The sequence below is a fragment of the Rhinolophus hipposideros genome (assembly GCF_964194185.1).
Source record: "Rhinolophus hipposideros genome assembly, chromosome: 25".
Classification (NCBI taxonomy): Eukaryota; Metazoa; Chordata; class Mammalia; order Chiroptera; family Rhinolophidae; genus Rhinolophus; species Rhinolophus hipposideros.
Window position 1 is genome coordinate 29093861 of NC_138071.1, and position 15451 is coordinate 29109311.

The 15451-nt window shown below is 49.9% G+C and overlaps 1 protein-coding gene across 2 annotated transcripts in view; it reads left to right on the forward strand.

Annotated features, from left to right (window-relative positions):
* RBM33 (RNA binding motif protein 33) overlaps positions 1-15451 on the forward strand; it is an 83864-nt gene that overhangs the window by 59945 nt on the left and 8468 nt on the right. Inside the window, exons 15-16 of one of the 2 annotated variants that reach the window (XM_081038818.1) lie at positions 10068-10277; positions 12377-12565. In XM_081038818.1, the coding sequence (XP_080894944.1) occupies positions 10068-10277; positions 12377-12565 (399 nt within the window). The remainder of the gene's footprint in view (positions 1-10067; positions 10278-12376; positions 12566-15451) is intronic. The other variant, XM_081038819.1, reaches the window with a different exon arrangement.

The following is a 15451-nucleotide window of genomic DNA, read 5'->3' on the forward strand; positions in this document are numbered from 1 at the left end:
GTGCATGGCATATACTGCCACCCTCTCCTTGTGGTTGAAGGAAAAGGAACTGGTTTGTTTAGAGCGGCAGTTTATAGGGTTCTTTCAGAAAAAGAAAGCACATTCTGAATTCACTGCTCCATTCTAATGGAGGTATTAAAAATTTTACGAACTTGGCAGCAAATTAGGTAAGCAGTCCTTGTTTGCTGCCCACATGGAGAAGTGGGAGCAGCACAGACTGCCTCAGCAGGACAGCCAGCTGTCCGATGGCGGTGGCAGTGGCTGTCCTCGTATTCCGTTTTAAACGGCTGTCAGTCAGTGCTGCGTGCAGGAGGTCCCATGTTGTTCATGGGAGCAGGCTTTTGGGGCTTGCACTGCGTTTGTAGGTTTCTTCCCTTCCTGCCCGCTCAAAAGTTAGTCTCAGGTTTTCTCCAGGGAGGTGGTAGAAGAGGTGATATGTCTATCCCTGATCTTTTTTTGTGGGGTGGAAGACGTTTTATTTTTATAAAATTGTCATTTAAGAGAAGTTGTGAAAATAGGATATGGAATCATGCACACCATTATCAGATTCACCAGTGGTTCGTACTTCGCTGTGTCTGCTCTGTCATTGTCTCACGTTTTGTCCTTTTACACACACACACACACACACACACACACACGCACATTTTTTCCCACCTTGTTGGAGAATAGGTTGGAGGCACACTGTATTTCTGTCAGAACAGGCATATTCTCTTACAAACCACAGTTGTGCATTATCAAAAATCAGAAGACTTAGCACCGACCCTGTACTAACTGGAATCCACAGGACATGTTCGGATTCCATCAGTTGTCCCAGTAATGGCCTTTACAGCCATCGTTTGCCCTGAGCTGGGACCCCGTCCAGGACCATGCATCCCAGGTACAGCCTCCATCAATCCGGAGCCGTGCCTCGGCCTTTCTCTGTGTCTTGTCCTTGTCATTTTAAAGAGGACAGGCTAAACTAGTGTGTTGGACCTCCTTGACTTTGCTTTGTCCTGATTTCCTCATGGTCAGTGTCGCGGTGCATTGTTGGCAGGGACCCCCTGGAAGGACACGGCGTCCTTCTCAGCGCACCCTGCCAGCAGGAGCGTCACATTGGTTTGTACAGTGTTAGCATCTGTGCTGTTTGCCAAGTGTCTCTACCTCAGTTACAACCTGACCCTTGTAACTGGTAAGTAACCTATGGGCAGATACTTGGAGACTCTCCATGTAAATACCCCGCCTCTTGTCAGATTCTCACGGCTTTCAGCAAGCACTGCTGTTTTTCTAATGCCAACTCTCCTGTTGTATTTATTAGCTGCTGTGCCCCTGCTCGGGTAGTTCTCTTTTCTCTCGCTTACTTGTCACTTGTTTACAGCAGTGTGGGCTTTGAACTCTTACTTTGTCCAGGGAACTATTTCTACCGTTGTGTATTCTGATGCTAGAGTGGCCCCTGATTGGCTCCGAGAGCCCCGTCAGGCCGGCACTGTCCTGCGCTGGCTCTCCAGCATTCTTTGGACACATCCTTCGTTTCTGCAAAATGTCAGGTTCCCTTGTGGCTTCTCGGCCCCAGCTCTGCAGCCAGTCCTGTCTCCTCGAGGTGGAGAGCACCCAGGCGTGCGTACTGGGTGTCACTGCTTCTGGGCCCTTGCAGCCGTGCCTGCTCCATCCATAGTGGCTCCCGAGACAGAAAAATGAGCCAGGAGGAGACTCTGCTTGGTTTGATTCTGCTGTACATTCTATCTCTTGAAATAGGTCACTATTGAATAGAAAATACTTTTTTGCGGTATTGTGTTCATGTTTTGGATGATTGTCACGTGAGAATTCCAAGGGGGAGTAAGTCTCACTATTGAAATATTAAAAATGAGTCTCTCTGTGGCCGGGGGCAAGTGAAGACATTCTGTGTGGCAGGGACAGGGTCCAGAGCTGATGGGGGTGGGGGGTGGCCCGCAGGCCTCCCGAGGGCCCTCCTCTTCCTCTCCGTGGCCGGGCACTTGGCTCACATGGGCGCCTGAAGGTCTAGTCTGCGTTTCCTTTCCACAAGGCCTCCTGGCAGCTCTGGCCAGCGCGCCCTCACTTCCTCATCACTCGCCACTCGCGGGGTAAGCGTCCCCCATCGGTGCCAGCACTGAGGAGTGAGGCTGTCACAGCGGACGTGACGGGCTGAGGCGCTCTGTGAGCAGCTGCTCAGCAGACCAGGCGCCATGCGGGCACCGTGTGTCCCCGTCAGGTGTGTCCCCGTCGCAGGTGCGAGCAGGCAGTGTAGCTATTGGAGGAGCGGGAGAGGGAGACCTGACAAAGTGACTGAGTGGGTGAGGAGGCAGGGGAAGAGGAGAGCCCCTTCTGGGCAGAGCGGACAGCACGTGCACGTTCCTGGGGCGTAGAAGTCCCAGCCAGTTTTCCTAACTGCATGAGGGCCAGGAAGAAGGGAGTTGGATGGGAGGTGGGGGAGGGCGGAGCTGTGGCGGGAGGACCCTTGTAAGGGGCTGAGGCTGAGGGAACGCGTCTGCTGCAGGCAGGCTCCCCTCTCTCTGCCCCTGGTGTTCTCGGCCGGCAGGCTGGAAGCTTCTGCTTCCCAGAGCCTGGGCTCACTCCCCGGGGGGCTCTTGCCAGAAGGGCCACTTCCATCTCACAGCAGCCGTCTTCTGTGCAGATGGAGGTTTGTGCCACAGAAATTGGAGCGTCCTGGGCCATCAGGTCCTGTCAGAGGCCTAGGACTTTGCTTTGTTTCTCCAAAGGCCAGGTAATTCTGTTTCTTAACGATTTCCCCAAACCTAACTGGACTCAGAAAGGGAGATACTAAGAGAGGGCAGCTGAGTGTCTGTGCCATGTTGGCATCATGCTGTCAGACCCAGTGTTACGCGCCAGTCCAGTGCTTTCCTTCCAGGGAGCTCGAGTGCTTTCACCTGGGCGTTTTGTCCCAGTGCAACCCGAGTGGACCTCGTACCCGAACTTTATAGGAAGCATTTTAGGTTTATGCTGTTCACGTTTTGTGTGCTCACCGGACGTAAGGCTAATTTATTGCAGAGAACAGATGAACGCTGCAAAGGTGAGATGTTCTCACGTTGTAGCATTTAATTAGGGAATTGACCTAGGAACCTGGATGAGAATGTCAGCCTGCTTATTTTCCTCTTACCTTTTCTCCTTCAGAGACCAAATGGAGCCTTCCACCTATTTATATTTAGAAACTTCGTGTAGCATGCATATCATTTATTGTCCAGATTCTGAGTGAGCTTTCTGAAGATTACAGGGCGAGGCCCAGCATTGTTGTAGTTAATAGAAACCTGTTCGGTGAGGTCTGGGGCTGTAAGCTCAGAGGCATTGCCATGACAGTGAAGTCGGCCTTATCGGAAGGAGAATTCCTAAGAGGCTGCCCCGGCACCCTAACCACTGTCCTCCTGTGTGTCCTGACAATGTTATCTGTCCTCTCAGAGCGCAGTATCAAATGTCTGTCATGAGTACAGAAATTAATTTAATGTCACCTGAAGACATGCAATTAATCTTTTAGAGGTTTTCATAATACCTTTACAGAAAGAGTTGCCAGTTTGGCGGATTTGGATTTTGGGGTTTAGAAGAAGATAAGGAAAATTAATTTTTCATCAGGGTTAATACAAGCTAGCAGGGCCACAAAGGCAGAGAAAAATGGTTGGGGAATTTGTCAAGTGTTGTCACTCTAGAATAATGCTGCTTAGCGTCTGATAGGGGTAATCAAGAGTTGAGATTTCTATAGAGAGGGATTAATCAATTTGCTCACGAGTGAATGCAAGTCAGTGATATCACTTCTTCATGGGGTTTAAGAATGAAAATAAGATTTGATCTGTCAAATTGCAAGATGCCCTGACAGTATCAATGGGCCTCTTTATCTGTACATTTAAACCATTTGTTATAAATATATTTGTCCTGCTAATGTTGCTGAGTGCAAACTGCATTTTTTGTAATGATTAAGCTGATAAAAAGTGTTTCTAAGCTTACTTAATTCAGGTAGTACCTCTTATATTTAATAAAAACTACTCTAAAAATACAATTTATAGTAATCATTAAAAGATCATCATTAGTGGGGGGGGGCCACCAAAATATTTCTGGTTTGGTCTAAGATAGACCAAATTTAATTTCTTCTCATCTGTTTTGGAGGAAGTGAAAGAAAGATATTTAAAATCATATCTAAACACACTGCTGTGTAAGGAATTTAAAAGCTAACTGTGCTACTCCCCCCAGAGAAATTCACTTGCAGAGTGAACTTACTTTTTGGAATAGATAGAATGTAATCTGCCTTTTACACATCACCAGGTATTTCCTTACATTAAGATGACAGGTTTCTGAAATTCTTAATTTATTTCGACGGTATTTTTAAATTTGCCTAACTAAGTGCTAACAATTTTAGGACCTCTTTCAGTGCTGTAACTATATGTGTAATGTGTAGGAGACTCCTAAATAAACAGGTGGCTTCGGCTTGGTTGTGTTCTCATTCATCTCGTGTGTGTGTAAGTATGTGTAGGTGTAAGTGTAAGCATACGTTCCTGGCCACAGCCTAGTCGTAAATAGTTTGACTCTTTCCTAGTGCTAACTGGAATAACTCTGGAATTTAAAAATTTCCCAAGAATTAGCTTTTCATTGTGCTGATTTAAAAGAGAACAATTACTCTCTCAATTGGAAAAAAACCCATACTTTGGTTTTCTTACAAAATGAAATAACTTGTTACTTACATCAAGGGGTCGAGTGCACAGCCTGGTTTTCAGAGAAATGCAGACGCTCAACAGCTTTAGGGTCTCCTTCGCTTAAGGAAACCAAGCGATGGTTGGCCCCTTATGTCCCCCCCACCCTCGCTAAAAGCACGTCTGTGAGTGTGAGCTCCCGTTAGGAGGCGGTGTGCAACGGGAGGCCTGCTGTCCTGTGTGACTGGGGCTGGGGCTTCTCACTTGTAAAATGAGGGTGATCGTTCTTACTGAGGGGACACTCTGCAGCCCCAAGGACACTTCTCGTCATGGTGCGGGCGTTCCACAGCCTCGCATGAGTAGGATAAATGGACTGGCTTTGACACTCTTGGCAGTCAGGTCCTAGGAGTGCCCTGGAAATTGTTACTCAATTTATTGGGTCGTCGTGTCGTCGTGTGCAGCTCTGAGAGGGACACACACACGTGGTCCTGAGGCAAGCGGCTCCAGGGCTTACGCAGGCCTTGCTCTCACTTTGCAGGGAGCAGTGGCTCTGAGGGTCCTCCCTAAAGTTGGGCAGTCGTCCTCACCTTCCCTGCCTGACACCCCCCCCCTTTCTGTGTCCATCATCGACGCCACAGGTGTTTGGCGTCTGGCCGCTCTGTGGCCGACCGAGTCTGTTCTCTGTCCCGAGGGTGCCGTGGTAGTTGCTGCTGTGAAGACAGCAGGCAGCCCCGTGGCCGGGGCACCTCCGGACGGGGAAGGCTGGGCCCGGGCGGCTCCCGGAGTGGGCAGGCCTGGGGCAGCCGCCAAGGCCTCGCGCGAGCCTGTGTGCCAGCCGCCGCGGGCAGGAGAGGCCGTGCAGGGCCCGAGACCCCAGCCCTGCCCGCGCCGCGCCCCTGTCCTTGCAGGCGTGCTCTGCTGAGAGGATTTTTGTGATCCCCGTATTTCTGATCTTTAAATGGGTCAAGCCTATGTAAAAAAAGTAAGCTTTTCTTGAAAGGCAATAAGAGTTTAGAGCTTTGTTTTTCAGGATTCTTATCTGACATTAATATGGCCAGACATAAATTGATCAGTCTCTTATCCAAAATAACAAGAGGATTTTTATTTGGGGTGTTTACTGACTAAATGTTCTCGGTTCCCAGTTTACAAATCGTCAGGTCTCCACAGTGTTGCGTCTTTATCACCCAAATATCTGTACACAATTTTGCGTATCTTAAAATAGGCCAGTAGTAATGTCCTGCTTTTGGTACAGGCTCTTCTTTTAAAATTCAAGCTTGCTCTCTAGACCGTCGTGATTTCAGCTTTGGGTCGCTGACAAAGCAGTTTCAAAATAGCCATCCTCTTGTCCGTGGTGTATGTGGACACCATTCTCTCCAGGCCCCGTGGACTGGCCGCCACTCTTTCTGCATACGGCAGCGTGTCTTCCGATGCACTCTCGTGACGATCGCTAACCTGGAGGGGGCCTACTGAGTGTCCTTGTGACGTTCAGTAACGATGTGTTTACTGATTGACAGTGGCTGTAACCTAGGATCTTGCCATTCTAACCTTTTGATAGAACATTCAGACCCACTCAGTTCTTTCAAGTATGATATACTGTTTATTGGTTTATTCAGTAAATATTTCAGTACCATCTTTGTGCACAAGAAATTATGGCTTGATGAAACAAAACAGACTGGGGTCTAAAGCACTGGTTTCTGTAGACATTGACCGGGTAGCTTGTGCTGTAGGTAGCCTGGAACTCTCACCTAGTCAGGGGGGCTTCCAAGGGGTTTGTTTAGACCCCGTAAGGCCATAAAGCGGAAGACTTTCCCAGAGAGCTAACCACAGGCATCCAGTGAACAGGCAGGGGCTGGGCGGCATCGGTACACTGGAGTGTAGCAGAGCTGTGTGCGGGGTTTGTGGCCAGTGCCATCTGCAGGTAACACATGGCCTCTCGCGGGACCTGGGGCCTCGTGTGAAGTGGCAGCCCATGTGAAAGAGATGCTTTTCAGGACGGTTTGACTTAACATGTACCCAGTGACTTTATGAGTCTTGTACTAACACAACTTCAGTAGGATTTTGGTTAAATTAACAAATGGTGACACTGGCTCTTAAGAAAGATGGGGCTGTGTGGTATATACCCTTAGCGTTTTTCAGCTTTTTGGTGTAGAAAATTTCCAGCAGATACAAAATTAGAGAGAGTTCCTATAGCTTTTTGGAGTAAAGACTGACAAGTTGTGTACTTAAGATAGGCCAGGCCTGCCTGGCAGGGGTACCTCCTCACACCTTGGATAGAAGAGCCCGTGGAGAGGTTTTTGGAAGCACAGACCGGAAGCCTGACTGCTTATGTGGACCCTGGTCCTACAGAGGGCCTGCCTTGCCACCGCGTTTCCATCTTCATTCTCCATCAGGCGGGAATGACCCCCAGCAAAGGCCCATTTCTGGCAGTTCATGGCACACATAGAGAGGCACAGAGTCACAGAACGTTGGGGGGCCACCTCGTTCAGCCCTGGCCACACACCTCCAGCACTGAAGAGCCTTCCAACAGGCCACGTCTGGGTGCCAGCTCCAGAGTGTTTCATCTGATGGGTCTGAATTAAAGCCAGGGCACTGGCATCCGGAAGCGCCCAGGTGACAGGTGTGCAGACTGGTGTGGGGTAGTCTGAACAGGATGGTCCTGAGGGGAGAGCACTTAGCTTCTCATCACTAGTGTGATGCGAGCTGTCTGTCCGTCTTCAGGCGATGCCCTGCATCGGGCTGACAAAAGTCCCTTCTCTCGCTGGGTTGTTGAGTGTGTTCCTGATGAATGCTTTTCCTGCGCCTGTGCAGGTGGTCCTGCGCTCCTTGCCTCTGAATGTGGGCTCTGGACATTAATCGATTTTCTAGGGGCAAACCAACCTTGCATTCTTGGAACAAGTCTTATTTGGTCCTGGTGTAGAACCCTTTCTCTGTGTTGCTGAATTAGTTTGCTAGTATTTTGGTAGGATTTTTTTCATGTGTGTTCATGAAGAATATTCTTCTGTGGCTTTCTTGTCTTTTGATGTCTTTGTCTGGCTTTTTATCAGGGTAACAGCAGCCTCAAGGAATGAATGGGAAAATTCTCCCTTTCCTGTTTTCTGACAGAAATTGTGTGAGATGGGCAGTCTTTCTTCCTTCATAAGTAATGGAATTCCTCAGTAAGTCCATTTGGGCCCAGGATTTTCTCTGTGGGAGGTTTTTAAGTATCAATTCAGTGTCTTCTCAGATTTTCAGATTGTCTCCTCTTGACTCAGTTTTGGTATCTTTCATCTCTTATGGAATCTGTCTGTTTTATTTAAATTGTATAATTTGTTGTTATAACGTTGTTCAGAATGTCCTTTTTTAACTTCTGTCATGCCAGTTCTGATATTTCTGATTATCAGAATTATATGCTTCTATTCCTGATTCTGGTCATTTGTCTTCTTTCCTTTGTTCTTGGTTAGTTTAATTAATGGAGTATCAATTTTGTTGATCTCAAAAATCCAACTTTTTGTTTCATTGATTTTTTTTTTTTCTCGATTGTTTTTCTGTTTTACTATGTCATTGCCTTTTGTTGTGATCTTAGATTTCCTTGTATTTGGGGTTTGGTTTCTGCCCCGCCACCCCCCCCCCCCCCCGGCTTCTTGAGATAAAAGCTCAAGTTATTGATCATAGATCTTTTCCTTTCTGATAGAACGGCTTTGTTGCAGCCCTTAGATTTTGGTATGTTGTATTTTCATTCGTTCAAAATAGTTTTGTTCATTTTTTTCTTATTTCTTAGCCTGGTTTCCTAGGGGTCGACCTGGTTGCTGCATAGCTCAGTGGTCAGTCACTTGTTCAGGAAGAGGTAGTTAGGTACTGGGAGCCCTCGGCTGGTGATCAGTGTGGGTCGGAGCCGGCACCGCGAGCCCACGAGGCCCCGCCAGCCAGTCCTCCTAGGGGAGGACGTACCTAGCCCTCAGTGCCTCTCTCTTTGCCAGAATCCCCTCGTTAAGTTCGTCGGGTTTCTGGCTGGGGGATTATTGTTCCAGACGAGACCAAGACCAGAGGCCAGCTGACCTGGGTGTGGCGTCCCCATGTTCCCCTTCCCTCCACGGACTTCGCTGCTGCAGCGGTGGCAGTGTTGTTTCAGGTTGGCTTTGTGGTTCCTCTCCCCACGCGCTCTGCGAGAGCACTGCTTGTCCACTCAGGAATGGATGCCGCTCTGTTTCTTCATGTTTGTTGATTTCCAGAGTCCTGAAACAATTGTTTTGTACAGTTTTGTCCAGTTACACGCTCTCTCCGTGCCAGAAGTCCTGTCCTGTGTGACATTTTAAATCTCATTTTTTTCCTTAAGGTCCCATTAGTTTGGGCAGTTTTTGCAAAAACCTTATCTACACCCATCTTTCTCCAGCCCCCGAACCTTCCCTTTGTTCCATTAAAATCTCTCCCCAAGAGAGGTTTAGAGAGACCAAAGATAGAAGCGCTGCGTCTGAGCTAACGTACCAAGTCTTCTTGGAAATCGCGTGTAGCTGAGCAATCTGTGTGGGGACAGTCTGCCAGTAGCCCCTGACCGATGGGCTCCTGTTTGTGTCAGGAGCAGACATGGTGCTGATAAGTCTGGCTGTCCTTTTCACAGTCGAGCGTCCGTTTCTGTTAGCCCCCTGCTTCAGCAGGGCAAGGTCTGGTTCTCTGGCTAGCCACTGCTCCTTTCCTGGCCCCCAGCCACCTGCTGGAAAGATGCTCCTTAGCACTGCAGGTGGCTGATGGGCACATCCAGCGGTATTTTTGTGCTGCCTGCTGCTGTGAACATCAGTAGTGCAGCTTGGATGTGTACTTGCTTCCTCATTGACTAACAGGGTTTAAGGTCAGGAAATGAGGGAACATGAGTAAAACACAAAAGGTTAGATTTCTCATACTTGTCAAGCTCTTACTAGCACACGGGTTCCTCTGAAACTGCTGACTGTGTGATTAGTGGTGGATGGCACTTGCGACTCAGTGGGAGGAAGGGTGACGGGGGCGCCCCTCAGCCCGTGAGTGCCGCGCCCAGAGGCGGTGCCGGTGTATTCCCAGGGGAGGCCGGCTGGAATGAGTCGGGACGGTGGCTCACGTAGGTAGCCTCCACTCAGAATGGAAAGTGGAACACCACTGCTACGCACACGCAGTTCCTCACACGAACGCTCATGCGTGCTGCGTGTGAAGTATCTGTAAAGTTTAGCACTGCTTCACTGAACACACGGCGTGTTCTTTAGTTACAGACCTCTTGAGTGGATACAATAATCAAAGGTCTTAGTGTTTCAGTTTTCAACATGTTATTAAAACCCAAACACGGTCAGGTGAGAAACTTCCCAGTGGCTCTGGTAAAATGACAGTGTTGGCTTTCCTGTGTTGGATCGTTTGCGGCTCCCTTGAAACTGACCAGTGCCAGGGAGCGGCGTCTTTTGGCTGTGCGGGTCCTGATCAGAGCGCTACCTGTTCTTTCAGCAGGGAGGAGACAGCGATGGCTATTTTCATCCGGAGGGCCAGCCCCAGCGGCTCCCCCAACCCCCCGAAGTGAGACAGCAGCCTGTCCGCAAGGTGACGCTGACCAAGGGGTCCCTTCAGCAGCCCCAGCACCTGCCCATGGGGGCCCACATGCACTCGGCCGGCCCTCCAGGCATTAAGAACATCCCAGGACTCCATCCAGCCAAGAAGGTATGCCTGTTCCCACACTTGGGTGGTGAGGCCAGACTGGGCCCTGATAGGAGTGCATGGCGCACAGTAGGACTGCTCAGACAGGTGACTAAAGGAGCCCTCATTTTGTCAGTTCTGCATGCCTCCTCTCATGGCTTTTTCACGGTGCAGCTCTGAGCTCTGAGCCACCTCGCCCATGGGATCTCCAGACTCTGCAGCTGGGGAACCAGGCGTCGGCTCGTCCATTTCCTCCCCATGACCCCAGCTGACAGGTGGGAACCAGGGCCTTTGGGGGTGGTGTGCCCTGTCTAAGAAAGTGGCTCTGACCCTGGGCCTCTCTCCTCTCCTCACCCTGCGGGTGGAAGGGGTACTCCGTTCTCTGAGCTGAGGTTTAGGCAGGAGGCACGGGCACCAGTGCCCGTGTGGGGAGAGGATGTTGTCCTCACGTGGCCTGAATTGAAGGAGTGTCCACTCGTCCAGTTCGTCCTGCTGGCGGAGAGCCCCGCCCCCATAGCCTCCAGCGAGGGGCATCTCTGTAGCTTTCCCAAAGCCTGACAATCAAGTCCCCTCTGCGTCTGAGGAAATTAGCAAGGGAGGAAGAAGGTCAGCAACATCTGCTTTGAGTTTCTTCTAGAAAGCTCCGGAGTCTGCTAGTTCATCCTACCTCCTTATCTTGCTACTGACACTCGGCAGCAGTGTTAACACGAAGATCATTCTAAGTCTTTGAAGTATTTACATCAACACTTTATGATGTAAGGCAAACAAGATCATTCCACTTTTACAGCAGGAGACAGGTGTACAGTCTGTCTTGCCTTCCGGTAGTCTCTAGATTGTTCAAGTCTAGGTTTTCTTCAGTCAGGTGTTGCCTTGGATGTGTATATGATGAAAAAGACCTTAGAAAAATACACCCCGCTTCCATCCATGCAGCGCTATGAATTAATAAAGCGAGCACTCGAGTTTCCTGATCTTGACCTCAGTTTGCTGTCTGATGAGAGCTCTGAGCAGGAGCCTCTAGGAAAGGCTCTGACTCTCACTATGTAACTTACAGCTAGAACAGAAGAATCCTTATTTACTGCTAGATTCCAGCCAGCACAGCGCCAGGTTGGATATGTTTTCCAGTGGAACTTGAAATATCAAAGTGCACTTTCCAAAAACCCACTTCACAGGAATAATTTGTAACCTTCTGCAAGTGTTAAGAGATGTTACAGTTTTATTTGTCCCTTTCCCCTTGTGGTGCTCACTCATGTTCTAAGGTTCCATTCTTTCTGATTCCCATTTAACCTTCCTCTCTGCCCATTTTTATGGTGGAATAGGAGGTTATTTTTGACCCTTTCTACCCAAATTCTAGGGTCTAATCCAGGTAGGACACCTGGGAAATCCGGTGCTACTCCGTCCCTCCCCGCTGGCCCTGTCCTACATAGACTGGATGGGCTTTGTGTAGAGAATGCTCTTGGCACTGGTGCTTTGAGTTCCTAGCTGGAAAATACCAGAAAGATCAGCTGTGTCCTGTTTTGAAAGATCTCAGAACAGTGATTTTGAACCCTGGGCAGCCTCACCTTAGACCCGCGATGTCATTCCAGGGGAGGGAAGGGCGCGTGCAGTCAAGTGTTTGGTTTGTGGTTTTGGGTTTTCTGTGTGCAGCTCTGTGGAGGAACCTATTGCAGACTCTGCCTTTTGGGTTCTCAGGGAGGCCCATGCACATACTTCCCAGACGAGCTGGGTCTGTGTTCTAGTGCTTTTGGTGACTGGTGGCTGTGTAGCACCATACCCAGTTCACCCATCCCCGCCCCCACCTCGTTGGCCCAGAGTACAGAAGGAGGAATCGGGCTCTGGGCCGGGCCACTTGCAGCAAGTGTGTGAGCCCTGCTGCATCAGCCATAGAACAGTGGGGACATGGGGCCTGCCTCGTCCTGCGGGGACCAGGACGGACCCAGACTGCTCCTTCCTTTCTGATCGTGGATGAAGGCTGCAGAAAACCTTCTAGGTCATGGTATAGTTTAATGGATTCTGAGTTACCTGCTCACTGTTATAGTTTATTCGTTGTGAAAACAAAAACGAAAAAACAAAACAAAAAAACGCCCAAAACTTGTAAATTGAACCATCATTCTTGTCACTGACAGGTGATTGCGCACGGGCGAGGCCGGGGAGCGGCAGGGCCCATGGGGCGCGGCCGCCCGATGCCCAACAAGCAGAACCTGCGGGTCGTGGAGTGCAAGCCGCAGCCCTGCGTGGTGTCTGTGGAGGGGCTGTCGTCGTCCACCACGGATACCCAGCTCAAAAGCCTGCTCATGTCCGTGGGGCCCATTCAGGTAGGTGCCTGGCTCCCTGCCTCCATGCCTGTGTCCTAGCCCACGCCTTAGTGTTTCATGGTGTGACCTCCCTCCTGTGGGTTTCTTCCAGTTAAAGTAGCACATGGGGGAAGAAGGACAGGTGTGTCACCTGCCCGTGCTCTCGCTACCAGCACTTTGGCCCCGAGTTGGATTACTGGGAAATCTTCAGGTGCTCGGTTCGAAACTTGATGAAATCATTCCAACCGAACAAATTATCCTTTGAAATCCTCAGTTGTCCTAAAGTTCACATATGCGCCCGTCATCAGACAGTTTTTCTTTTGTCACACACTTGTTTGTAATAATTTGAAAGGTTTCTTGGCCTTAATTTCCAGAAGCAGCCTCCAGTGTTAACAAGTGGAACTTGGATTCGAGTTTACAAATAAGAAACAGTGTGAACTGTATTGGGCTCTCTTTTAAATTTTAAAACTGGCTGATTCTAAGAGTGTAAAGCCCTCTTCTGAGCTGGCTACAGCTGGGTCTCCAACTCTGTGGGAAACACACTTTTCCGATGCGATTCCTGGTCTCCACAGCTTCTGGAGTCCCGTAGGTAAACTGGCAAGGACGCGATCCACCTGCTTGCCCTTGAGCAGCGAGCGTGTCGCTGGTCCTGTCTGGCCTTCCTGCCACGTCTCAGTCACAGGCGTCCGCCATCGGGGTCTGAGGGAGTGCAGACCACCTCATCATCGGGACAGGGGGAACTGTGGATGCCGGAGTAACAGCACTTTTAAGGGGGTGTGTAGCGTCTTTCTTCGTGAGTGAATGGAGAAACATTTGAGATGAGACTTGATACAAGTAATTCATTATTACATGTTTTACATCTCCATCTACTATTACGAGTTCCTAAAAGTGAGGAGTGATGGGCACCCTTCTAAAAACTGTCCATTACCCCTGTAACTACTTGACCTTCCTCTTTGGATTCCTAGAGAGGTGGGCAGGCTTGGTTTAATGTGTATGTAGTAATGGAAGGTTAACCAAGGACTTTGGTGTCTGTTTTTCGAAGAGTCGATTTCCCGTGCTGTGGGCAGGTCCAGTTTCTCAGTTATCAGAGGCAGAAAGCTTATGTTCAGGGAGAGTTGTTTCCAGACAGTTAATAACATGGATTAATTTGCAGGAACAGAACTGACACTAGAGAATTGTAGATGCACTGAAATGTGGTGATCCTGACCTGAGACCCAAACAGATGGTGTTTGAGAATTTGGGGGCAAATGACAGTTCAGCAGCGGGTCCAGACTGAAAACCAGAGCCTGGTCTGAGTTCTGTGGGCAGTGCCATCTCGAGGGCTGGTGTTGTGCCCATGTCCTGCTGCGTCTCTGTTGGGTGGCACTACTGCTGGCATCTGTGACCTGCTCGGCGTCTGGCCCTGCTTCCTTGTGTGTGCTCCTGAGGATTCTCTGGAACACCCTCGAGGACGTTACAGTTTCCAAGAGCTGTGTCTGAACTGGCAGGTTCTTTGCTTCACGCAGCACTGCCTGAACGTGCAGAAGGTGTGTTGCAAGAATTGGCTTGGAGCCATTGCTAAACCACCCCACCTCGGTCTTACCCTTCTTAAAAACTGCATTTTGCACTTGGGAGTTAGAGGTTTCTTGGATGACCTTTTCTCCTCTCATTTGCTACCCCCCCCCCCCGCCGCCGTTATGGAAAAGAGGGACTAGAGATTGATTGAGGGCACTTAAAGCTGAGCAAAAACAATGTTGGCTTGTTTTAGTTAGAAAGAGACAGGAAAACAAGAGTGAAGTTTTGTAGGTTACATCATTCCCCTTAGAAAGGAGTAGAAGGTGAGGTCCCACATGCCACTGCAGAACACCTGTGGAGCGATGGATTTAGCGCGTCTGCCAGGGCCTGACCGCCCCCCGGGACAAAGCAGTGTGTCTCGTGTCCTGCTGGTCTTAGTCCCATGGGGTGGTTCTGAGTGGGAGTGTAGACATTTAATCACTGAATTCACAGAATGCTAAGGTAATTAGTTTTATAAAACCACACTGAAATAACAAGCTTCTACCAGCGTTAGAATATTGACAAGTGTAAGTTAAAAAGAATTATAGCAAGATATCATCATGGTCTAAAGATAATATACTTCAAAGGGATGGTGCCAAGAGACCCAGCCAGGCCTGCCTTCCTGCTCTGAGGAAGGAAAAGGTGGCCAAGCCCCGTGCGTCGGGCTGAGGCGCCACCTCGTGTCCACGTGGTGTAACAGCAGGTGGCAGCGTCTCGACTGGGAGGGCGCTGTTTCTTCGGGCCTTTAATTGTAGAGAATCGATCGCAGTTAGGTGTGTGAACTCTGCTTTTCGAGCTGTGGGACCGAGAGCCTTTCTCAGTGTGACTGTGCCTCGCTCGCAGCAAAGGGACGGGGCAGATGAGGCTTCAGTTTAGGTCCTGATGTTGCCATTTCTTGGTGTGCGACTTCTGGACACAGTCCTTCACTTTTGTGAGTCTAGGTTTTTCCATCGGGCTCTCATAAACCATGTCACACCTTAAAAACGCTACCATGTGACTTCATTGTTCCCTGGCATGGCCTGGAAGAGAGGGCAATGAAAGAAGCAGGACACCCGCGTGTCACTGAGGGAAAGCATGTTAAGCACCGAGGACAAACAGCAGCAGGCCCAGCCTCCCATTGGCGTGTGGCGTCAGCCTGTGTCCCCTGTCCCAGCGGGCTGTCCTCCAGGCGGCGGGGAGGGTCCTGAGGACCCACTGGTTTGCCATCCTGGGGCCGACACTGCTGTCCCGTGGGGACCAGAGGAGCGGGAAGCATGTCGGGCCCCCCAGTGAGGGGAGCCACTTCGGGCGACCTCGTCAGGCAGGGCCCTGTGGGGAGCACTGGACCTTTCTGAAGCTGAGAGCACCTCGTCCTTTGGGCCTGGTTCTGCCTCA